The 23,321-nt window shown below is 44.5% G+C and overlaps 2 protein-coding genes across 4 annotated transcripts in view; one reads left to right on the top strand and one right to left on the bottom strand.

The window, feature by feature from the left end:
* Positions 1-23,321, bottom strand: part of lpar6a (lysophosphatidic acid receptor 6a) — a 281,763-nt gene that overhangs the window by 22,692 nt on the left and 235,750 nt on the right. The gene's annotated exons all lie outside the window — the stretch shown is intronic.
* The window catches only part of fndc3a (fibronectin type III domain containing 3A), a 34,002-nt gene that overhangs the window by 8,380 nt on the left and 2,301 nt on the right, over positions 1-23,321 (top strand). The window contains exons 1-24 of one of the 3 annotated variants that reach the window (XM_062472460.1): positions 1,561-2,237; positions 4,109-4,184; positions 10,271-10,347; positions 10,464-10,704; positions 11,260-11,550; positions 11,879-11,937; positions 12,432-12,580; positions 12,740-12,799; positions 16,093-16,231; positions 16,309-16,362; positions 16,450-16,574; positions 16,675-16,849; positions 17,111-17,197; positions 18,313-18,451; positions 18,717-18,785; positions 18,891-19,009; positions 19,786-19,891; positions 20,100-20,278; positions 20,403-20,516; positions 21,063-21,212; positions 21,541-21,890; positions 22,050-22,262; positions 22,543-22,709; positions 22,856-22,980. In XM_062472460.1, the coding sequence (XP_062328444.1) occupies positions 2,226-2,237; positions 4,109-4,184; positions 10,271-10,347; positions 10,464-10,704; positions 11,260-11,550; positions 11,879-11,937; positions 12,432-12,580; positions 12,740-12,799; positions 16,093-16,231; positions 16,309-16,362; positions 16,450-16,574; positions 16,675-16,849; positions 17,111-17,197; positions 18,313-18,451; positions 18,717-18,785; positions 18,891-19,009; positions 19,786-19,891; positions 20,100-20,278; positions 20,403-20,516; positions 21,063-21,212; positions 21,541-21,890; positions 22,050-22,262; positions 22,543-22,709; positions 22,856-22,980 (3,276 nt within the window). In that variant the 5' untranslated portion in view covers positions 1,561-2,225. Of the gene's footprint in view, positions 1-1,560; positions 2,238-2,599; positions 2,717-4,108; positions 4,185-10,270; positions 10,348-10,463; positions 10,705-11,259; positions 11,551-11,878; positions 11,938-12,431; positions 12,581-12,739; positions 12,800-16,092; positions 16,232-16,308; positions 16,363-16,449; positions 16,575-16,674; positions 16,850-17,110; positions 17,198-18,312; positions 18,452-18,716; positions 18,786-18,890; positions 19,010-19,785; positions 19,892-20,099; positions 20,279-20,402; positions 20,517-21,062; positions 21,213-21,540; positions 21,891-22,049; positions 22,263-22,542; positions 22,710-22,855; positions 22,981-23,321 lie in introns of those variants that run through there. The other 2 variants (XM_062472459.1, XM_062472458.1) reach the window with 2 other exon arrangements.

Here is a 23,321-nt window from a genome sequence, read left to right as displayed (position 1 = left end):
TAAGCATATGAAAAATAACCTGACACACTGGCAGGGCTTACTACAGTGTGAGTGCCTGTATGATTGTGTATCTATTTATATGATTGTTAAAGCTCTTAAATACTGGCATCCAATCAGTCCATGTGAATGTATGAAGTGATGCGTGTTGCCAGATGTTAACAGGAAACTGGTCAATTATTTTTTTCTCATCAGTATTGATTGTGATGTATTCTGAAGGTCCTGGAGGGTGGTTTATCAAATAACTATAAATTACCTTTTGCACATGTCATCTTCATTTGGGAGGCTGCATTATTTCCTGACTGGTTCCGCTGTTGGTAGACACTTCCCCACGTCACTAGGCTCCCGTTTCCTGCCCTTCCAGCAGCTGTGCCACATCAACGCACGGTAAACAATTAAGAGGAACAAATAGTGAGAAACCTGAACCCTGTGTCACCAGCCAGGGAGAAACGTTAAGGCTAACAGCGGATAGTTGAGGATAATGTGAACAACATAATTAGATACTCAGTAGCAGTGTGTGCTAATCACCACAGATATTCCTCTTTAATGGAATAAAAATCATTGTTACGACACCAACATTTGAACAAGATTTTGTTCATCGTATTGCTCTGCTTATCAATATGCTATGCTTTCAGGCCTAGACGTCTCCTAGAAGGGGCCAGGATTGCTGTGGCACCTTGGGGCTTGGACTGTATTACAGAATTGTGATCCAGAAGCTGACATTTCTTTGACTGTTTTCTCTTGTTTTGAGACATGTTTTGTTCACAGAGAGAAATTTGATCTGACTCTGGTGGTTTTTGGCTGTAACCTGACAGCTGTCTGAGGTCATTTGTTTTTGTTAGGAAACACTCTTTCATGGTTTGTGTGATGCTAAAAGACAGACAGTAAACTGCAGTATAAAAAAATATTATTGAGTTCCCATTTCTGCCAGTAAGATGATTCATAATTATTTTGTTTCATTTCAACGTTTGTGGTCTTAAAGGCACAGAGGTGGGGTCCTTTCAATAGTTTCCTTACCACCTGTAAGTGACTACTTCTGCAACTAATGCTCTCCTTTAAGTAAGTGAATTGGGACAAATATTATAGAAAGCCTAGCATACTGACTCTTTGTCTGTTTGTCTATGCAACAACAGTCTTTTCTCACGTGGACTGGTTAGTCATCTTTAAGACAAGAAGATGGGCGAGACTCAAGGCTTGTCGCAAGCACCGGAGCTCATATATTGAACTCCCGCCACCTCATCTCCTCTTACATCGATCACAGTATTAATAGAAGGTGTACAGCGTGTCGCTCTTTGAATAAGAGAGATGGGAAAGGAGAAAGGAAAAAAAAAAAAAAAAAAAGGTGGGAGGGAGTATAGCGTAGTCGTTTGTCAGCCTGTGAAGCAGTGTGGGTCGTTCGGTTCCCTCACACCATTGTTGTTGGCGTGAAAAACACAGAACAAAGGACTTCCCTCATAAGTTGTGACACCCTGTTGATTTGACTAGCTGTCTTTGTAAAGCGCAGCAATTTCAGCACCCGGAAAGGATGCGATTGAAATGATCTAGAATCTAGGTCCTAGATGATCAAAAAAAACGTTGAGATGCGTTGAACATGCATGCAGACACAGGATGGAATAGGAGACGCTAGAGACGGAAGCCGTTTTCCGCTTGAATCTCTCCTATCTTGTGTTTGGCCTCCAGGGCTGGGCACATCCTCCCCCCTCACCATAGAGCAGCCGCTGTCGATAAGCTGTCGTTCTCTTTCACTAACGCTGCGGTGCGGACATCGCCGTGGCGTATTTGTTGAAGGGGTTGCCGTGGAGACTGGCGGCAGTGAGGCAGCACTGGAGCCAGCAGAGAGACAGCAAAGAGGGAGAGAGGGAGCTGCATGCTGCAGAGAGCACCACTGTGGAGCAGACCAGGCTGAGCCGGACTGTGCAAACATGGGCTTCTCACCACGCATCCTGTGAAAACTACCCACAGCCAGCTCAGAAACCTAGCCTCATCCACCCCTTCAACCCACGGCTGCACCAGCCCTTCTCTGGCAGTCCCTTCCTGGGCTTTGTGCGTGGGGTCAGTGGAACTGGAGGGAGTACAGCTCCAGTTGGGCCTGATGTGCTAGCATCGCAGGTCAGGTGGTATCCAATGAAGGCTGGGTGAAGTGCCGGAGGGTCTCTTAGACCCTGGAGCATTGCGGGTCGTTCTTTTCTCCGTCTGTGTGAATAGCGACGCCTGAATGAGAACGAGCGATGCGGGCAACAGTAAGTAGCAGTCAGATGTATGAGGAGAGCATTGTTTTTGATGTTTTGGTTTGTGAAAAGATGTTTTTGTTTTCAATAGAGATTAGATCTGAGTTGTAAATAATTGTATTTTTCAGTGTAGGGTGATGGACAGCAAAGACACATGCGTGCACACACCAAGTGGGAGCGCCTTGACTTTGATTCAATTAGACCTCCCTTGGCCACCCCCTCCTAGCGTACTCTTACACTCACACAGTGCTACACTCTCTGATGCTTGCGTGGGTGTGTGTGCGAACATGTGTGAATGCGTGAGTGCATGCATTAGTGTGTGGTTGTGTGTGTGTGTGTGGCAGTCAAAGGGCTCCTCCGTCTCTCGGCAGAGCTTTTGAATGGGAGCCATGTCGGAGATGGAGGTGCTGCGGATGGCTGTGCTGGGAGAGAGCCAGAGCCCTTTGCCGTGGGAGTGTAGGTTCTATGACAGCACCTTCCACAAGAGCGAGGTAACCCGCTCCCCTGGAGCTACTAAAGACTGACTGCAAACACCATTTTAGGTTAGATAGGATTAAATGGGAGGGGAGGATTTATTGTAAATCGTCAGTTCAGACTAGCAATTCTAATGAGGCAACTCTTAATTTGAAGATGACATGAATTATGATTTTCTTTTTAGAATTGTGGTTGGTTTAGTGTATAATCTGAGGGAGTGCCATATGGGTGGTTTTTGTTTGTTGACTGTTGTAGCAGTGATGCTTTTTCCTCTGACATGCTACTGTTTAGTAGTCATGTAAAAGTGGCTTTATGGATAGTGTTGCTCTGCTGTCTTCCTAATGTTCCCCTTATGCTTGTGAAGAATGCAAATTCTGCTCTTGACCCATTGGACTGGGCCAAAGCTACTGGACAGTTAGCCTGTGTGTGTACAATTGTCTGTGATTGCAAAATAGGTAAAGTGAATGTAGACTATAGGTACCCCAGGGTTTTTGAGTTTAAATGTAATTAATACCAGCGCATGCCCTCACAATAATCTTTATCCCATTTTTATGTAAGGATTTGGTCATACAAATATTTGTATTTCTGGATTAATAATGGCCTATATTCATATACAGGAAAATATAAAATGTGGGTAAAATATTGCTCTGATGTTCAACTGTAGTCTTGTTAATATTGATTAACCCTTTAGACTACGCCTTCATAAGTGGTTGGACCTAACCTCATTTACGTCCTAACTCTCAAAAAGAGAAAAGGGAGGGTGGGATTGAAAGCCCTTAAAACATCAGATGTGTGCTAGTGGTTGGCTATGTTATGATGCAAGCTAATGCTCCAATGCTGACTGAAAGTAATGTCCGCAAATGAAGCACATGTCCTCTTTTTTGTCCTCTCTTCAGTTAGCATCATTGCTGGAGTGACGTCTTGTAGACGTCAGATAGAATCTATTTCTCTTGTCTTTCTCTCAGAATTGATGAGGGTTCCTGTGTTAGCCTAGCTTATGTTTCAAATGTACTAAAGCCAGCACCTGTCATTTTTCCCTTCACATTCGGAGAGTTATGTATGTGGCAGAGAAATGATTGATCATATCTGGTGAATCGTACTACAATTGATGCCATGAAGCAGCAATACCTTCAGTAGCCAAACATACAAGTCTGGGTTCTGTTGTTGAGTTATGGGTTTATAGTCTCAGACTCACCAGTGTTAGACCTTACTGAAGTACTTGTCTGGAAGAGAGACTAAATATATAGTCAATCTTCATTATAGAATGATGTTGGATATTATGCTCCATTGGAAGAAAAAAACAGATACAAAAATAAAGTCTGTTAAGTCAATAGACCTTTCTAGACGTTTCTAGATTTTCTGGAGTGGTCTCCTGTGTGTGGTTTATTTGTCACTTCTTGCTTTCACAGGTAATCCTGGTGCAGGTAAACGCTGGTGAGGCCTTCACTATTCGACGAGAGGATGGTCAGTTTCAGTGTATCACAGGTAAGAAACCAAGTACCTCATTTTCTCACCTAGTCCAGGTTTGAAAGTAATAAAGTGCTTCTTATTAACCATTTAGTGCATATTATGGGAATATTATGTGTCATTTTGGTTAATATTTAGCCCGTCCTTATGCCCAACAGCCAAATCAATTCCATTTTAGTCAGTGCCAATGCTGATTAATGTGACTTGGCAGGTTTCTGTGATTGTTTAATTTGATTATTGTATAAGTCATGTACTGAAACAGTATCATCATGTCAAATCACTGTTTGCTTTAATTGCTTTGTGCGCAACAGATAGGCAGTGTTTGAGTGAGAAATTACTCAAGGTTATTTGAACTTGCCAGTTATGTTGTTCTGTTGTGTGTGATGACATGGACTTTGTGACTGTAGAAAAGACACTTTATGATATTTGCTTCAGTTGTGGAACAGTGAATATGAAATATAAAAATAAACAGCTGTCAAGTATTGATTGGGATTTGCTTAGTATGGTGAACCCAAGCATTATACCACAGTAACCTATAGTGATAACTGATAAGTGAGTGTATCAGTGATCGATCTATTGGGTGAACAGATGCATGTCTAGGCCACTAGATACCTGTGCGTGTGTGCACATTGTGAGACATTGAAATGCATTACACGTGAGTAAATTAACTTTTTGACATGGCTTTTTATGTGTTTAGAAAGACTGTAAATAGCGATTATTTTCAGAAAAGTATTATTTTTATAAAAATATGTAAATGAGTGTTTGATTACTAACATTTACATTTAGACATTTACATTTAGTCATTTAGCAGACGCTCTTATCCAGAGCGACTTACAGTAAGTACAGGGACATTCCCCCCGAGGCAAGTTGGGTGAAGTGCCTTGCCCAAGGACACAACATCATTTGGTTGGCATAGCAACCAAACTAGCAACCTTCTGATTACTAGCCCGATTCCCTAACCACTCAGTCATCTGACTCCCATTTACTTATTTAAAATACATTAAAATATGTGTGTGTTTCTATTGTCAACAGTATTTTTGAAAGTCTGAGGTGACATTTCTTACTCATTCTCACTCATAACTCCACAGTCATAGCTAAGCCCCCCATGCTTAACAGAGTGATTTGTCTCTAATGGGGGGCAGGCTACAGTCCCTCTATAAGCTTAGAAACATAGAAGCAAGAAGCACTGACCAGTGTGTGGCTGCTGCTAACTGGCCTGTCACAGGGTGCACTCGTCTCCTAGTGACGTGAGGAGAGGGATGACTCACCGCTCTTGGTGCAGGAAGCGAGGGAGAATTGTGTGTGTATGAGATTTTATATGCGTGTGTGTGTATCTGTGTGAGCACATCTGCGTGTGTGTGTGTGTGCTTAACCTTTCACCCTAGATTGTCCCTGTTTTACAGTTAACAAACCAGGAGGAATTGGTTTATGCCATCTATAATAGCCATTTTTCTATTTGATTCCAGATTTATTTGTGTATTCATTCATGTATTTTTAGCCTTCGCATGTGTAATTGCTACGTGTTTGTGCCTGACTGCATGACAAGCTGCTTAATTTGAATCAACAGTCTTATAAAAAATATATTTCAATTTTTTGCAAAAGACATCAGCAGGAAAGCTAATTAAAATGCCCATTTAGCATCCTGCTGCTTGCTATCTCCCAGACACAAAGCTGCTTTGCGTGCCAGGAATAAAGTGGAAATGCCTCCCCAGCTACCTTGGTCACGCTCTCGACCCTCAGCACCGCCAATGTCCCTCTCACACCCTCCCCCACTTCCTCACGCCCCCAATTCTGGCTGCCAGCTCCAGTTCTGACTCTCCTTGGCACCTTTTAGGGGGAGGTTAAGGATTCCAAAGAGGGTGAGTGATATCTGATAAGCCTAGAGACTGATGCAGCAACTCCGCATCAGGACCATTGGGCTGATTAGATCCACTTCTTTATCTGACTCATTCCATCGGGGATTCACGTCACTTTGGATGATTCACTCTCTGTTTATTGGCTGAGAGCAGCTTTTAGTATCTGGGAAGCGGTCTCAACTTGGCTTATTGAATGTGATAGAGATGTTCTTACAAAGCCAAGCAAGTGAATTGCAGTGAAGTGATGTGCATCTGGTCTGAATATCCCCTACAGTAGATTACAGTATGCCCTTGTACTACAGGACAGCCTTTGGTTCTCCATGCCCTGCCCAAGCCAGTCTGTTCACATTCATCTATTAGCAGCCATATATCCAGTCGAAAGACTTGTCATCTACACATCTAGCTGAGATGAGCAGAAGCAGTGTGCTCGTTTAGATCATGTGTGCTTTAACATCCGACATTGTAGGGTCAGAGCATGCTCTGTAGGTTGATATGGCCTATTGATCCCACTTGCCACCCACTGCAGAGATAGACGGTCCATCTTCACAATGCCTAGCACTAGTTGCTCATGTGTCAGATGAGTAGAAAGCGGAGAGGAAAAAAAACCTACACATTAGAGGTTGACCAATATGGTCACATACGCATATTATCGGACAAAACTGGCACTCAACAGATATATTTGTATTGGAATTGAATCCACCTATTTTATAAAAAAAAAAAAAAAAGAGAAGGAAAGGAAAGTAAAAAGTTTTGCTATAATTCCTGTGAAATCATTGTTATTCAGTTGAAATGTTTGGCTCCCTTTCAATATTTTTGACTTTTTTGCTAACTTTAAACAAGAGGAGTTTGGACAATTCAGAAACTACATCAATGGCTATTTTTTCGGTCACTCAGGTGTCTCAAATTCCGGTCTCTCCAGTTGTGTACATTGTATCCCCTTGTGTTATGTGCTTCTTTAGGCCAAACTAAACAAATTTGCTGAATTGAAGAATCTGTGTCAGACCCCTTAAATCCATAGTGGGCGGGCAATATACATGCATTAAATCAAAGTATTCTCATTCTAACATTCACTGAGTCTCTGCATCAAGTGTAGGTCTTGACTTTCCCTTACTGTATGTGTGTAAAAAAAACAACACAGCAGGATGTGTAGAGCAAACAAAGCAATGGACAGCATCAAGGGGCTGGTGTTTCTGTTGCAAGTCTCAGCACACTGCCTGACTTTTAGACAGATGTTACGCACTTTATTTGGTAGTGGCTTTGGTGCGACGCAGCGTGAAACGGCCACCAGGGGGCCTCCCGAAGCGGCCGCACTTGATTTCCGGAGTCAGACTTCTGAGTCAGATCAAGAACAAGCTATACTGACACTATTGTCTCTAATTACACACTATACAGAGATTCTACACTAAACTGTCGAACTGTTTCATGAAGTAATCAAGCTACTCCCATTGCATTGTGTGCAGTTATTTTTATTTTATTGTCTGTTGATGTGAATATAGAAAACTCAAATGTGCAACTTCTACTGATGGCCCACATTTGTTGAATCCTCCCTATTGCAAATAGAACTACAATAGACATATTGGCCCACATTACTCTGGCAACCCTATTGTTTACATGAATGTTACATGAACTGTAACATTTGTAGGATAGAACCATTACCACCAACAGTACGACAAACCAACCTTAATATGTAGTCATGACCAAACATATTGGTACTGATGCACCCTTTTACATTTAGAAATGGCGTGCTTTATCAAAAAAAAATCCACATTAATTTGATCTTTGTCAATATTTTCCCCAAATAATTTTTGTTTGTTAATTTTTGGCAAGTTGTAGTCTGCCTCTCGTGTGTCTGTCTCTCAGAAGTGGGTTATCTTAGGTCTGCTAGCATGTAGACTCCTTTAATTGAGTTGGTGACAGGAAAGTAGGACTCTTCATGTAAAGCAGTAAAGCTCTCATTTTGTGTTGGTTGAGGAGATTGGGATGAAAAATGGCAGTGCGATATTCCTTTTATTATTATTATTTCTTTTTTTACATCATCCACTGTATCTTTGTGTGATGATGCTACTGTATACTAACAAGGGGCAATGGCCCCCATCTTCACTAGGGAGACATAATGGATGCCATTAGAATCTTCGGATCCTAAGTCTACAGCCAGAGTAGCAACCATCCCATGTGGACATTGCTATCTCTCTGGGTTTATCTTATCACGTGAGAGAGACAGAAACAGACAGCCGACAGACAGAGTGGCATGCAGGCGGAGAGACAGAGTTGATAAGAAACACGCAGGAAGAGAGAAACATGGAGGGAGAAGTTATTTTATAACATGCCAGCTAGCAGTTTGCCAAAGTAATCTATTGGTGGAATGTTACACTTATGGCAAATTACTACCCTCTTAACTGAAAGCAGGGCATATTCCACCAACTGTCTGCACAAAATTGTGCCATGAAGTGGTAAAAGCCAGACAGAATCATTTACACTATCAAATGGGGAAAGGTATACGTAATCAGTACTTTTATCACAAGGTCTTGTTCTATTAATCAGACCCCCTTCTTTAATTAAGTGGGCTGTAATTAGAACCTCCGTAAATTAGTCTTCTGTCATTGCCTATACGTACCCACGCTCCTATCTATTTGGGAAAACACTTTATTAACTAATAATCCAGCAGGCTCCCTCTCCACTTCCTTCCTATTTAATGTGCTTCTATAGGCTGATGAGTAGGTCCATCGAGAGACAATATTCTTGCCTGAAATAAGTATGCCCACCTTCTTGGTCCCTGTGTTAGAGCCATATTGATGTCTCATAGGGCACAGAAGCCATGGCTAAAGTTTGGGAAGTCCACTTTGCACCCTCACAACTAACTGTCTATTCTTCATAGAGTTACAATATAAACCGTTGTTCTGAAGATAATCCCTTTAACTTCCCTCTGCTGCCAGACCAGTTATCAGCTTAATCTTGGTGATGCTGGTAATTACTTTCTTGTAGGATTATCTCTTTGCAAAAAAAATGTGTCCAGGTTCTGGTTACGTTATTTTTCAGAAAAGAGTTTGGTGTGAAATTTGTGTCAGAAAAGAGATATGTGTCTTTTTAATGTGGTCCAGCAATCATTTCCCAACATGATGTGAGATGTGCTGATAATTATCCCACTCCTCTCCCAGTGGTAACCTCTGCCCCTTCTCACCATGCCATCGGTCTAGGGGAGATGACTCCTATTTGAGAGGCCAGGTTGGGAGGGTGATGTGCTGTTGACTGAAGATGATGTGTTCCTAAAGTGTTTACACTCCCAGGAGTGTGTGGTTTGTTTGTGGTTATTCTTGGCTCAGCCTGCCATTTGTAGAGCCCTGATGTTTTTCTCTGTGCTGCTTCCTCTGGACGGCTGTCTCTGCGCTGCCACGTCAGTGCTGCTGATGCTCAGGGGGAGGGGGATGTGGCCTTTTGTGTCTGATCCCTGTCAGCACTCGTGCGTCAGTCTGAGGTAAAAGAGTGGGTGTTTTTTTTTCCTATTCTCTCTTCTCCACCCCCCACCCAGCTCGCTCCACGTCTCCCTCTCACACTCGAGTCTCCTTTCGTCCTCCCTTTCACCGTACCCCACAACCCAAATTCTTCTTGGATTTCCTCTCCGGCACATTTGTTACATTGGAACTGTTAACAGGATTGTATGGAATCACTGTGATTCGTCACAGAGCTGTGTTGTATTGAGTGGGAGGCGCTTCCAACTGGCAGGTGTGCTGGAGATCTGCAAACAGTCAAAAGACTAGGCAGTGTGTATTAACCTCTCACACACAATGGGCATTGTAATCCGAGTCTGTTGAGTGTGATTAGCAGCATTCGTTCAGGTGGCTGTCCCCCAGACCCTCTTTCTGCTGGCGAATTCAATCCAAGTTAGCAAAGTGACTCATTGCCTATCAATTATACTGGCCAGTCTCCCGAGACGGCCTTCAAAGGTCTCCTGTTGACCTCTACCATGTCAATGAAAGAAGCCTTATACCTCCCAGACTGCAGAGAGGATGTTTTACAGGTTACAGAGACATTTAGAAAAGCCTATGCTATTCTATATTCGTTTCCTTTCTAAGGTTGAGGTGTAAGGTGCCTTTTTGAAGGACTGTTTTTCCCCGCAAAATGTGTCTACCTGACCCGACAGTGTTCCAAGTTAGTCACATCTAGTTGTTCATTCTGTGCTGTGGAGGAATAATAATGACAGCATCTACAGTAGACAGACCTTTCAGTAGGCTATTTTCATCTGACTTACAGGTCCTGCTCAGGTTCCCATGATGTCCCCAAATGGTTCAGTGCCTCCAATCTATGTGCCTCCTGGATACGTTTCACAGGTAGACTTTTTGCCATCCAGGCATTTCTTTTCCAACCAGTGTTGAAGCCTGTGATGTCTCCAAAAATGTGTCAGTTGTCAAAGTGTGAGTCCGTTCTCTCCTGTTCCTTCTCTCAGATCATAGAAGAGAATGGAGTACGGCGTGTTCTGGTCTTACCTCAGCAGCCAGAGTTCCACCCAGGGGGCCACTCCCCTCTACACCACCCTCCCCCCCATGCCCATCTGTCGGCCTTCATCCCCCATCCGCCCATGATGCCCCCTCATCCCCACCTTTACACGGGCATGGCAGGAGGGGTAGGCGACATGGGCTCCCAGTACATTTCCCAGTACCACCCAGCTCACATCTACTCAGAGCAGGGTAAGTTGGCATAACACATTGCTCCACTAACTTGTTACAATTTATGTTTCACAGCAAGGCAACAAGAGCTAGTGTACGTTTTTACAATTGCATTTTTTGTTACCACAGCACAACCCAAGGGTATTTGTAATATACCACACTCTTTCAATTTATTAATTCAATAATACATGGCTGTTAATCAGATTTTAAAGTAAAAAACTCTGGGGCTTGGACCCCTATCTATAATAATGTTTATCTCATGCACGTTGTCTTTTCTCTCTCTCTGTCTATATTTCTTTCTCTGTATTGATATAAAGCCCCCAGTTCTTTTAAGCTGTATGTGCACAGTTAAGCTGTAGTAGCTAACTTTGATATCCTTAGCTTCAGCTGAGCTGAAACGGTAGTAAGTAGTAACTTTGAACTCTGTCTTCACCTGAAGCTCCTCTGTGAGCCCGGTCCTGAACTGGACTGCTCCCTCTTTGACTCCTGTTCGGAAGAGCAGGTTGTGTTTTGTTTTGTATTTGTCTCTGTGCGTGCCCACGTGGATGTAAGTGTTCTGTGTGTTTGTTCTCCCAGCCTCCGCAGATTCTCACTCCCCACATGGACGCCCGCCGTTTGTTCACAGGGACGAAAGGGCGAGCAAAACATACGAACGCCTGCAAAAGAAGCTCAAGGAGCGCCAGGGAGGAGGAGGGGGTCAGATGAAGGACAGCCCCCCTCCCTCACCGCAGAAGAACCGCCTGAGCCCTACCACACTCGACATTTACAATGGGGTGGGGGGGAAAGGCCTGGAGCTGGAGCCAGGGCAGGCCAGCAACACGGGGACAGGCAAGCAGGCGGGCAGGGGACAAGACGGAGACCAAGGAGGTGAGGACCAGGGCAGCGGTATCCTCTTGAGCTGTCGCGAGTTGAAGTCTTGCAAACTGCCGCAGCTGTTGACAGTGAGAGAGTCCGAGTTCTGACATTTGGCTTGATTACATGAGCTCTCACCGCTCTTCAGTCATAAGGCCTAACCCTGGAACAATGCTAATCTGGGGCGGTTGATTGAATGGAAAGCCATCAAAATGCATTGTCCCTGAGCCCCAAACATTTTCAACATGCCCTTTGTTATGGTGTATCCGAGAGGTTACCTAGGTACCTAGTGCACAAAATAGGAACATGTGCCTAATGCATTTTTCCACTGTTCTCTATGTAGAGCTCGATGAAGATGCCCGGGCCCTGCAAGCTCTGCTAGGTACCATCAGTAAGCCAGTTGTGAGTACTCATTTACATATATTTATCCATTGTTATATGATGATCAAATCGGCAATCTAAACCTTTTATACTCTGCAGAAGACAAATGCTACAAGGTGCATTCTGAAAGATTCAAACCTCTTCACTTGACTGTCGCTTAATCTTACATAAGATTTGATAGTATAAGTATTGTAAATATATGATAGTAAAGGATATATAGTGTTTTCAATTGCAGTTAATGTGCAGTGTGACCCCAGGAAACGGGGAAGGGACCAGTGCAGACGTGGTCTGATTGAGGTCTTCCCTGTATGACTTGCTCCCCCCTGACTCCAGGCTATTGTTTACCTCCTCCTCCAAACAGTAAAAGGAATTCTTCCAAATAAATGACATTCAGTTGAAGATAACAATTTAACATTAACACTGAATAATGGGTCCTAGCATCTCATGTGGATCATTTGTTTGATCATAATCCAAGAGGTTGTGTTAACTCATGCTTTAGTTCACCTGTGCCCCAGGTGTCAGACATCCAGGCCCGAGGTGCTGTGCTGACCTGGAGCGCCCCCAGCATGCCTGAAAGGGAGGAGGGCAGCCCCCCTGAGCCACTCAGCTACAAGGTCTCCATCTCCTACAATGGCATAGATGGGAATTACAGAAGCACCTGCAGGTGAGAAGGGGCTCCTCTGACTAGCTTTAGGAGGCAGAAATATGGCAATCAAAGGACATTGGGAAAATAATGTATGGTTTTAGATATAGTACAGGGGGAAAAGGAACATTCTTTTCTGTGTGTAACGTTGTGGACCGTGCTTCTTTTCTTTCTATATAGTGGGGAGGATTTAAGTGCAACTTTAGAAGACCTAAGACCAGCAACAGACTATCATGTGAGGTACAGTTTCCACTTACTCAATATCATCTACTTTGTTTCTCATTGGATTTTCTGAGAATTTGTGGCGCTATGGTAGGTATAATAAAACATACAGTTAGGTCCATAAATATTTGGACATTGACACAATTTTCATCATTTTGGCTCTGTATACCACCACAATGGATTTGAAATGAAACAATCAAGATGTGCTTTAAGTGCAGACTTTCAGCTTTAATTTCAGGGTATTTACATCCAAATCAGGTGAACGGTGTAGGAATTACAACACATTTTATATGTGCCCCCCCCCCCCTTTTTAAGGGACCAAAAATAATTGGACAAACTAACATAATCATACATCTAATTGTCACTTTTAATACTTGGTTGCAAATCCTTTGCAGTCAATGACAGCCTGAAGTCTGGAACCCATAGACATCACCAGACGCTGGGTTTCGTCCCTGGTGATTCTCTGCCAGGCCTCTACTGCAACTGTCTTCAGTTCCTGCTTGTTCTTGGGGCATTTTCCCTTCAGTTTTGTCTTTAGCAAGTGAAATGCATGCTCAATTGGATTTAGGTCAGGTAATTGACTTGGCCATTGCAGAACATTCCACTTCTTTGCCTTAAAAAACTCTTTGGTTGCTTTCGCAGTATGCTTCGGGTCATTGTCCATCTGCACTGTGAAGCGCCGTCCTATGAGTTCTGAAGCATTTGGCTGAATCTGAGCAGATAATATTGCCCGAAACACTTCAGAATTCATCCTACTGCTTTTGTCAGCAGTCACATCATCGATAAATACAAGGGAACCAGTTCCATTGGCAGCCATACATGCCCACGCCATAACACTACCTCCACCATGCTTCACTGATGAGGTGGTATGCTTTGGATCATGAGCAGTTCCTTCCCTTCTCCATACTCTTCTCTTCCCATCATTCTGGTACAAGTTGATCTTGGTCTCATCTGTCCATAGGATGTTGTTCCAGAACTGTACAGGGTCTTTTAGATGTTTTTTGGCAAACTCTAATCTGGTCTTCCTGTTTTTGAGACTGACCAATGGTTTACATCTTGTGGTGAACCCTCTGTATTTACTCTGGTGAAGTCTTCTCTTAATTTTTGACTTTGACACAGATACGCCTACCTCCTGGAGAGTGTTCTTGATCTGGCCAACTGTTGTGAAGGGGTTTTTCTTCACCAGGGAAAGAATTCTTCTGTCATCCACCACAGTTGTTTTCCGTGGTCTTCCGAGTCTTTTGGTGTTGCTGAGCTCACCAGTGCGTTCTTTCTTTTTAAGAATGTACCAAACAGTTGATTTGGCCACACCTAATGTTTTTGCTCTCTCTCTGATAGGTTTGTGTTGATTTTTCAGCCTAACGATGGCTTGCTTCACTGATGGTGACAGCTCTTTGGACTTCATATTGAGAGTTGACAGCAACAGATTCCAAACACAAATACCATACTTGAAATGAACTCTAGACCTTTTATCTGCTCCTTGTCAATGAAATAACGAACTCCCATGAGGGAATAACATACACCTGGTCATGGAACAGCTGAGCAGCCAATTGTCCAATTACTTTTGGTCCCTTAAAAAGGGGGGGGCCACATATAAAATGTATTGTAATTCCTACACCGTTCACCTGATTTGGATGTAAATACCCTGAAATTAAAGCTGAAAGTCTGCACTTAAAGCACATCTTGATTGTTTCATTTCGAATCCATTGTGGTGGTATACAGAGCCAAAATGATGAAAATTGTGTCAATGTCCAAATATTTATGGACCTAACTGTAGATACATCATCAACCTTACCATCATCATCAACTAACCTTCTCTGTAATAATATTTTAAAAAGCTGTACACTTATGGTATCAGATTATCTCATTCCATCCTGTTTACAGAGTGCTGGCTGGCTAGTTCTGAGCTGCACTCGATGTTAAGCCTTTTTTGCAGTCATGAAATATGTACAGTATACTGTATACATCTGGGAGGCGTTAGCCTAAATATTTTTCTTTGGTGAGCCACACCAGAGTCAGTATTCTCATGGACTGAAACAGTGTTAATTTGTGCTAAACCACTTAACCTTCACAGGCAAAATAAGGAACCAGGGTATATAATGACATCTATTATGGATCTTAACCTTAAATATTTCCAGTTCTCAGCTGTTAATCAAAGCGCTCTCTCTCTCTTATCAACTATCAACTAACCAAAACATTTACAGAGCTCTGTGGAAACTCCTCGTACATTGAGCCAACCCAACTGATGACCAGCTGGAAGAAGGAAGAGACACAGAACAATAATGCTAAAAAAGACACTGATAGCATCTCCACACCGACTGCCATTGCCACTCCATTGGTTAGCCTGTCAGCCAAACCTCTTTTAAAAACAAATGACATACTGCACAATTTTTTTATATAAATCCACCTCATGGTTTGATATAGCCAAAACACATTTGATAATATGGAGAAAATAAATCCTACAGATATTTACATTTATGGACCTAACTGTATATTAAGAGCAAAATCAACTACTTGTGGGTGCAGTTTCCTGCCAGACAGTGTAACTATTACTGTGTAAATCCACTTTAAAATTCACTCAACATTTTGAGATCAATATTTTTTCACTCCTACGTGACAACCGTAATTCGATCAAATATAAACTGCCATTTAGAATATGCCCCAAGCCCTGACTATAGCCTTGTCCAGGAAAGGACTCTTGATGTTTATATAATTATTATGGATTAATATTGTATTACTTATTCAGTACATTGTGGCTTTCATCAATGATGCGAATACCCAATTTGAGCCCGTACGAAAAATATTATACTGCATCGTCGTGTTGGTTTGCAGTGGCATAGCTGCTAACAAAAGAATGGTACGGACACTAACACAGGCTGTTCATGGCTTCATCTGTATGTCAACAAGAGCAGCTGACTAGCCTTACCAATCTTATATTTCAAAAACATTAAAAGAAAGACAAGCATTAACTGGTTGGCTAGCCACAGTCAACCAAAGCCCTCATTCTTGGTTATCTTTGTTTAACCATATGATAAATGTATAAACATTATATAAACTGACGTAAAACACTGTCATTAGATTGATTAATGGTTAATGATTGATGATATAAAGTACACATTTCCAAACATTGACTATAATTCTTGACAAGAACATCAACATTCCAATGAGCACATGAGCACAGCCCCCCCCCCCCCCCCTCCCCCACAGTATGTTGTTGTACGTTACGTTTCTTTAAGTTATAAATCCGCGGATTCAACAAGAAACATCTGTAGCTGTTGGCCAACGTTTATGGGTGCTTCTCCCTTTCCCAGGGTCCTGGCTGTGTGTAACTGTTTACAGGGTAACCCCTCTGAGGCTGTGAGCTTCACCACTCTGAGCTGTGAGCCAGACCTCCCGAACCCCCCAAGAAAGGCCAGCGGGACCAAGAGCACCATTGTTGCCCAGTGGAAGGTAGGCAGTGCGTGATCACACAGCTTAGTTGATCGAAGAAATGACCCAGTGAGACTAATCTGCATGTCTACCCACAGCCTCCATGTGACAACGGTTCCAAAATCCAAAATTATGTTCTTCAATGGGATGAGGTAAGTTCACTTGCAGTTGGAAGCTATCTAAATCAAAACCAAGATTGATTGCTTGCTCCCCTACTCAGCTGATTTGATTCCCTGCAGGGTAAGGGTACCGGGGTGTTTGAACAGTGCTACTATGGACCTCAGAAGCAGTATCGAGTTACCAAGCTTTCACCAGCTTCCAGATACTCCTTCCGTCTTGCAGCCAAAAATGACATGGGTGTTAGGTATGAGACAAAGTGTGGGGAAAAAAACTCAACTGTGGTTCTGTCTTTACACGTGTTTTCACTTCATCCTGCCCCTTACACTATTTCTCTCCCTCATTAGTGAGTTCAGCGAAGCGGTGGACTTGTTCACCTCGTGCAGTGTTCCGTCGCCCCCACTTCCTCCAGATCTGGTCAAGGCTGGGGTCACCTGGCTTAACCTACAGTGGCAGAGACCTCCAGGATCCCCCAAGGAGGATGAGATCTTCTACATTCTGGAGATGGAGGAGGAAGGCTCGGTGAGCACCCATACACATCTTCATCCCAATTACACAGCCAACATGTATAAAGCCTACTTCCATAAAGCCTACTGCCATGGAAAGAGACAGTCCAAAGTCCATATACACAATGGTATATTGACTAGTGGTCTCAGACTTTTGGACCCTACTGTATGTCTCTACAGTAGTCATCACTGCATTGTTTTTGTATTTCACGACTTGGTTCTAAGAACCCAGGTATTCAGTGTTCTTTTCATCCCTGTTTACCTGTCTGTGTCACAGGGATATGGTTTCCAGCCAAGCTACGATGGTGATGAGCTCTCCAAGACAGTCGTGCACCTCCACAGGAGTACCAAGTACAAGTTCCGGGTAAGAGAGTGCTGCAGTGTGGCTGAGTCTATTGTGATCCACCTGCTTAATAAAGACGGCCGCTCGGTGTAGCTGTCTCCTGCTGTCTGGCTGTCTTGGGCGTCTAGTGTGGAAGAGAATGGCTGAAGCCCAGAGGCGGGAGGGAGGGGTGAGTGATTGCAAGGAGCACGGCAGCCCTATCACTCCTCTGTCTGCTATGTTGTAATGGCATTAGTCTCGTAGTGCTGGGCAGCAGGGTTGCAGGCCCCCATCAACATGAGTACTCCATGACCGTGAAAACACAAAGGAAACCCATGTATGATTAGGTAGATTTGATGATTTGTAACAAGGAGCCACACATTCTTTTGCCAGTCTGTGTGAGGGTTAAAGATCACGGCTACAGGTGGTTGGCAGTTGCCAGCAGACAAACTAGCTGCAGGATATCTCCTTTACCTGCCTGACACCATCCTTCAACCGATGTGCTGAACCATTTTACTAAGCTTTATCGGTTCCCTGTGTTTCCCCTCCTCAGGCTGATATCAGGTTGGTTATACTTTCCCCAGTCCTTCACTGATAACCACATCCCCAGCGTTGGTGGAAGGATCCAGACTTTCTTCATCAGAATGAACAAAAGCAAGGCATTGCATAAGCTTGCACCCGAAACCAAAACAACATTTGTTTCTTTAAAGCTTCCTCTGTGTGCCTTCATGATGGGAGTGTATACAAGTGTTTGAATGAATCACTCTATCTCCAACCCAATTATACAGCAGCCCAGCATGAGGGCAGTTAATGTATTGATACCGTACGTGGGTAAGCTTGGGATGCACAGAGGGAGATGTTCACATCCACCGTGTGATGAGGATGTGAGCAGGATGTGAACAAAGCCAGATTTCTTAAGTCTTTTGCATTCGTTCCTTGTTAATCTTCCTTTGAGCTGTGCAACATGAAGTGGATGGGTGGATCTATGGAGCTAAACTGTTTGATAATGTTGCCGGTTCAGTGTGCTACTCCTCCCCCAAACATCCCTGAATGACCTTACCTTCCTCCTGGAGTTTTTAAGGACAGGTAGTAAATGTAATTCACCATCGATGACTGTGCTTGTCTCCCCCCCCCCCCCCCGACTGCCTGTCCACTAGGTGGTAGCCTACAACTCTGAGGGGAAGAGCAACCCCAGTGTGGTGGCAGAGTTCACCACGTGTCCAGACATCCCCTGCAGCCCCTCCAGACCAGCCATCAGGGGCAGGGTACTGCCCAACAGCTTCAGGGTGGCCTGGGGTAGGGGCCCTCACCGCTACATGCACACAGGCTTCACTCACAGGATCACTGCCTGGCGTGATCACCATTATCCTAAGAGTGGACCTTCCACAATGATTACTGTAGCTCTTGATCCATTACGCTGTCTCTTGATTCATGATGTATACTGTCTCTTGAGTCCTGATATCCACATGAGTTAGCGCACATTTTCCCGTTGCAATATCACGCATATACTGTATACATTTTGAAGCTGTAGCATTTGATTTATATGTTTGTTTGTTTTTAGAACCCCCTAAAGACAATGGTGGAGCCAATATAACCAAATACATTTTGGAGGTTTCTGATGGTCTGAGTGGTACGTAAAGACAGTTATTAAATATTCTGTGGGTGGGCACGTTCCAAGCAGATGTAGTACATGTGCTACCACTAATGTAAATAATTGTGTTTGTTTTATTTGCAGGATTGTCATGGGAATTGGCTTACGCAGGGCCAGCCATGGAGTACGTGTGTGAGAGTCTTAAGCCCGGCTGCTTTTACCAGACCAGAGTCTATTGCATGAGTGAGGGCGGGCAGAGCCCGGTGAGTCATCCAGCACCAGCGTGCGCGCACACACACACACACGCTCTCACTCATTAACTTCAGGTGTGGCCAGAACCATCCACACAGCTCCACTCACTAACTGGAAACTGGTATTCTCTTTGCACTGGTTATTACTGAGGTTCTTTCTCAGTAGAATGCCATGACCAGAGAGTGGTCAAGCTCTCATAAAACCACAAGTGCATCTTATCTATTTCCTGGATAGGTCTGAGAAATTAGACATGAGTAATTCCAGCTACGCACATGATGTCTATTTTTGGACAGTATAGGGAAAATCTAATAAGAAATAGTCATTCAGCTTCTCTCCTGTGTGAGAGCACACTACACCTCTTCAAGACCAAGATGTCTAATCATTGCACTTTCTTTGCATGCATCAGATCAGTCTTCTCCTAATTAGCTGACTTCACAGCCCATCTCCATGAATGTGTTTGTCAGCCGTTACTGCATGCATTTATTCATAATGTGAGCTTGTCAAGCTACATGAGTCATGTTGGCAAGCTCTTGTTTTCTCTGGATCGGCAAAACGTGACCCAGCACTCACATGTTCCCTACTGTTTGTCACATAACTGGAGAATCTGTTATGGGATAATAGCCAATAATATCAGTAAGCACAGCTTGTGCAATGACAGTCGTGTATGTTAACATTTTATAGACTTAATGTGTGGGTCTATGCTCAAACATGAGTTTGTGTTAACAGCTGATATGGTGAGTTTCTCCTGTGCTGACTGAATATTGTTGTATATCTTTCCACGCACAAGCTGTCGGAGGCTCTGCAAGTCCAAACTCCTGCTGTGCCCCCCGGGCCGTGCCAGCCCCCCCGGGTGGTGGGCAAGTCCAGAGCCAAGGAGGTGCAGCTGCGCTGGGGTGAGTCACTCTCTAGTCTGCCATCCCACATGTGGAGGTGCTGTTCAGCTTCTATTAGTGGGTGTGTTTGTGTTGCTGTCTAGTACCTCGGGGTAGTGTTCAGAGCTGAGTGTGTATGTGTTTATCTTTGCTGAGCTGTCTGCGTTTTCCAGGCAGTGCCGGCCTAAATTTGTGGAGCTTTTATGGTGTGTGTGTGTGTGTGTATCAGGCCCACCTCAGGATGATGGAGGCAGCCCAGTGTCCTCCTACAGCGTGGAGCTGTGTGGGTCACATGGTGCTGAGGAGAGCCGGGAGGTCTATCAGGGCCCTGAGCCGGACTGCACTGTGGTGAACCTGCTGCCTGGCAGAACCTACAACTTTCGCATCCGTGCAGCTAACAAGGCTGGGGTGAGAAATATCTGATAAAAAAAAAAAGTATTTTATGTTCTTCCTGTATTTATGTATGTACTTTGGTGAGGAAATGATGACTAATCTTCTAAGGTATGTGTGGGGTGATTGTCTTGTCAAATAGTATGGCTCCCTGTCAGAGCGCTGTGAGGTGACCACAGGCCCAGGTGCCCCTGAGACCTGCAAGGCTCCCCACATCAACTGCAAGTCCCCCACCTGCGCCGTAATCAGCTGGGAGGTAGGGCCATACATCCATCCTCACTTTGATAAATGGTTTTAAATTACATTTACATTTAGCAGACGATCTTATCCAGAGCGACTTACAGTAAGTACAGGGACATTCCCCCGAGGCAAGTAGGGTGAAGTGCCTTGCCCAAGGACACAACGTCAGTTGGCATGACTGGGAATCGAACTGGCAACCTTCGGATTACTAGCCCGATTCCCTCACCGCTCAGCCACCTGACTCCCCAAAATTGGAAATTACAATTACATTTAGTCATTTAGCAGACGCTCTTATCCAGAGCGACTTACAGTAAGTACAGGGACATTCCCCCCGAGGCAAGTAGGGTGAAGTGTCTTGCCCAAGGACACAGCGTCAGTTGGCATGACCGGGAATCGAACTGGCAACCTTCGGATTACTAGCCCGATTCCCTCACCACTCAGCCACCTGACTCCCTTAGTACCTGTACTTAAAAAAATGTTTTAATACTTTATTAAGAATAAAGTTGATGTATTTTTATTATTGAAGTTTGTTCTGTGTTAACACTGACCTCTGCATTTTCAGGCCCCCCCGTCTAACGGTGCCCCTGTGTCGGAGTTCCGTGTGGAGTGGGGGGCCATGGAGGGGAGCATGCAGATCTGCTACAGCGGGCCAAGTCTCAGCCATGAGATGAAGGGCCTGTTCCCTGCCACATCCTACTTCTGTCGGGTTCAGGTGGGTCAATACACAATGAGCTACGTCAGACAAGGTGTCCTGCTCTGTCACTGTCCACATGAGGAAGTCATACAGCGGAAACCAAACTAGAGATCTTTGTATCTTGACTACCTCAAATGGTCAGCACATTGTGCTGTGTTGAAAGGGTTAGCGTTTGCGTTTTGGTAACATGGACAAATAACCCCAAATGGAAACATGCCTCTGCGTCCCCCATTTTGTTTTGCCTGCCGTCTTTGCACCATGTAATATACACTCGTACTGAAAGCTGAGATTATTGCGTAGCATTGAGAATCGTGTGACGTGTCGTGTGTGGTTGTGGCACCTGCAGGCTGTGAACGTGGCCGGCGTGGGAGCCTTCGGCGAGGCGGTGCTGTGTCAGACGCCGTGCTCCGTCCCTGCCGCCGTCAGCAGCATCCACGCCCTGAAGGAGGCTGAGCTCAGAGGGTACGAGACCTCCCTGGACCTGGAGGAAGACGAGGAGGAGGAGGAGGAGGAGGAGAACCCGGCCCCTCCACTCTACTCCCCTTCCAGCTGCCTGGGCCTGCGATGGGAGCCCCCCTGTGACCACGGGGCTGAGATCACGTCCTACCTGATTGACCTGGGAGAGCGCCAGCCCATTGCTGTTGGCCCTGTCACCAAATACATCATACAACACCTGCAGCCTGACACCAGCTACAGGTAGGCTTTACCGGCTCGTCACCCAGCGCTACAAACAACAAGCAAAGTCTATGACGGGGTTTAAAGATGCACCGTTTAACAGTTAACTTGCTTCAGGGCTCAGAAAACCAGCGTTTCCTTTTGTGTGGGTGATTGAAGTCTTTCCTTTTTTTTTTCCAGGATCAGGATCCAGGCTCTAAACAGCCTGGGTGCGGGGCCTTTTAGTCACACCTTTAAGCTGAAGACCAAGCCACTGCCCCCTCTGCCCCCCCGCCTGGAGTGCACCGCTTTCAGCCACCAAACCCTCAGGCTCAAGTGGGGCGAGGGGCCGGCCAAGGCAGCCTCTTCGGACGCCCTCCAGTACCAGCTGCAAATGGAGGACAAGAATGGCAGGTTGGTGATCTGCTCTGCGGTGTTCAACAGTGCCAGCAATGAATCCATCTCTGAGAGAAATTTACACTTAACACGTCTCAGACATGATCAGCCATTTACGGATGAAATATTGTGAAAGCCTTTGTGATGTTCGCAAATTGAAATATAGAAAATGTCTTGGTCATCTTTAGACAGATGCGTCATGATAATGGTTTCCTTTATACCAGTTTTTTTGTTACTCACACCCTTTTGTCATTGTTTTCCCCTCTCTCTGTATCTCTCTCTCTCTCTCATTGTGTAGATTTTTTTCCTTGTACAGAGGACCATGCCACACTCACAAAGTCCAGAGACTTAATGAGTCTACCTCTTACACGTTCCGCATCCAGGCCTTTAATGAGGCAGGCGAAGGGCCTTTCTCCAATGTTTACACATTCACCACCCCACGCTCTCCTCCTGCCCCAGTGAAAGGTTTGGTAACCGATCCTTAGTTCACTGCTGTGGCCAGTGTCTTTCCTGCACTAGTTTAACATGTTTGTTTTTTCCTGAATAGGACAACCTCTGATTCATTGTTTTGTAATGTTGTCTGGTAGTTCATTATGCTCTCTCTTTACTAGCCCCCCGAGTGGAGCGTCTAGAAGACCACTCCTGCGAGGTTACCTGGGAGACTCTGCTGCCCATGAAGGGAGACCCAATAATCTACACCCTGCAGTGCATGATGGGAAATTCTGAGTTTAAACAGGTACCTCTCTTTGCCTGCTCTCAGTTGCCAAAGTATATATTCCACAGAATGCATATTGCTGCCACCCCTGTTATAATGTAGGTGTTAGATGTTGAGAAAAATATCTCATTTCAATTGGACCTTTATTCCTCATCACAACATCCCGACATTTCAGCCTGCATCTGGTTAAGGGGTCTGGCAGGGTTCCCACAGGGTTCACTTTTAACACCTCTGGTCAGCTGTGTGTTCAAGTTGTATTTTATGTTTATATTTAGAATGTACTTAAAGAGAAAAGTTATGGAAATTCCGTACAGCCATAACTTCATGAAAAGGGAGCCTGGTGAGTTAGATGAACCAACGAT

The sequence above is a fragment of the Osmerus eperlanus genome, chromosome 11 (genome assembly GCF_963692335.1).
Source record: "Osmerus eperlanus chromosome 11, fOsmEpe2.1, whole genome shotgun sequence".
Classification (NCBI taxonomy): Eukaryota; Metazoa; Chordata; class Actinopteri; order Osmeriformes; family Osmeridae; genus Osmerus; species Osmerus eperlanus.
Note: the sequence above shows the minus strand (reverse complement) of the source record. Positions and strands in the feature narration are given on the sequence as shown.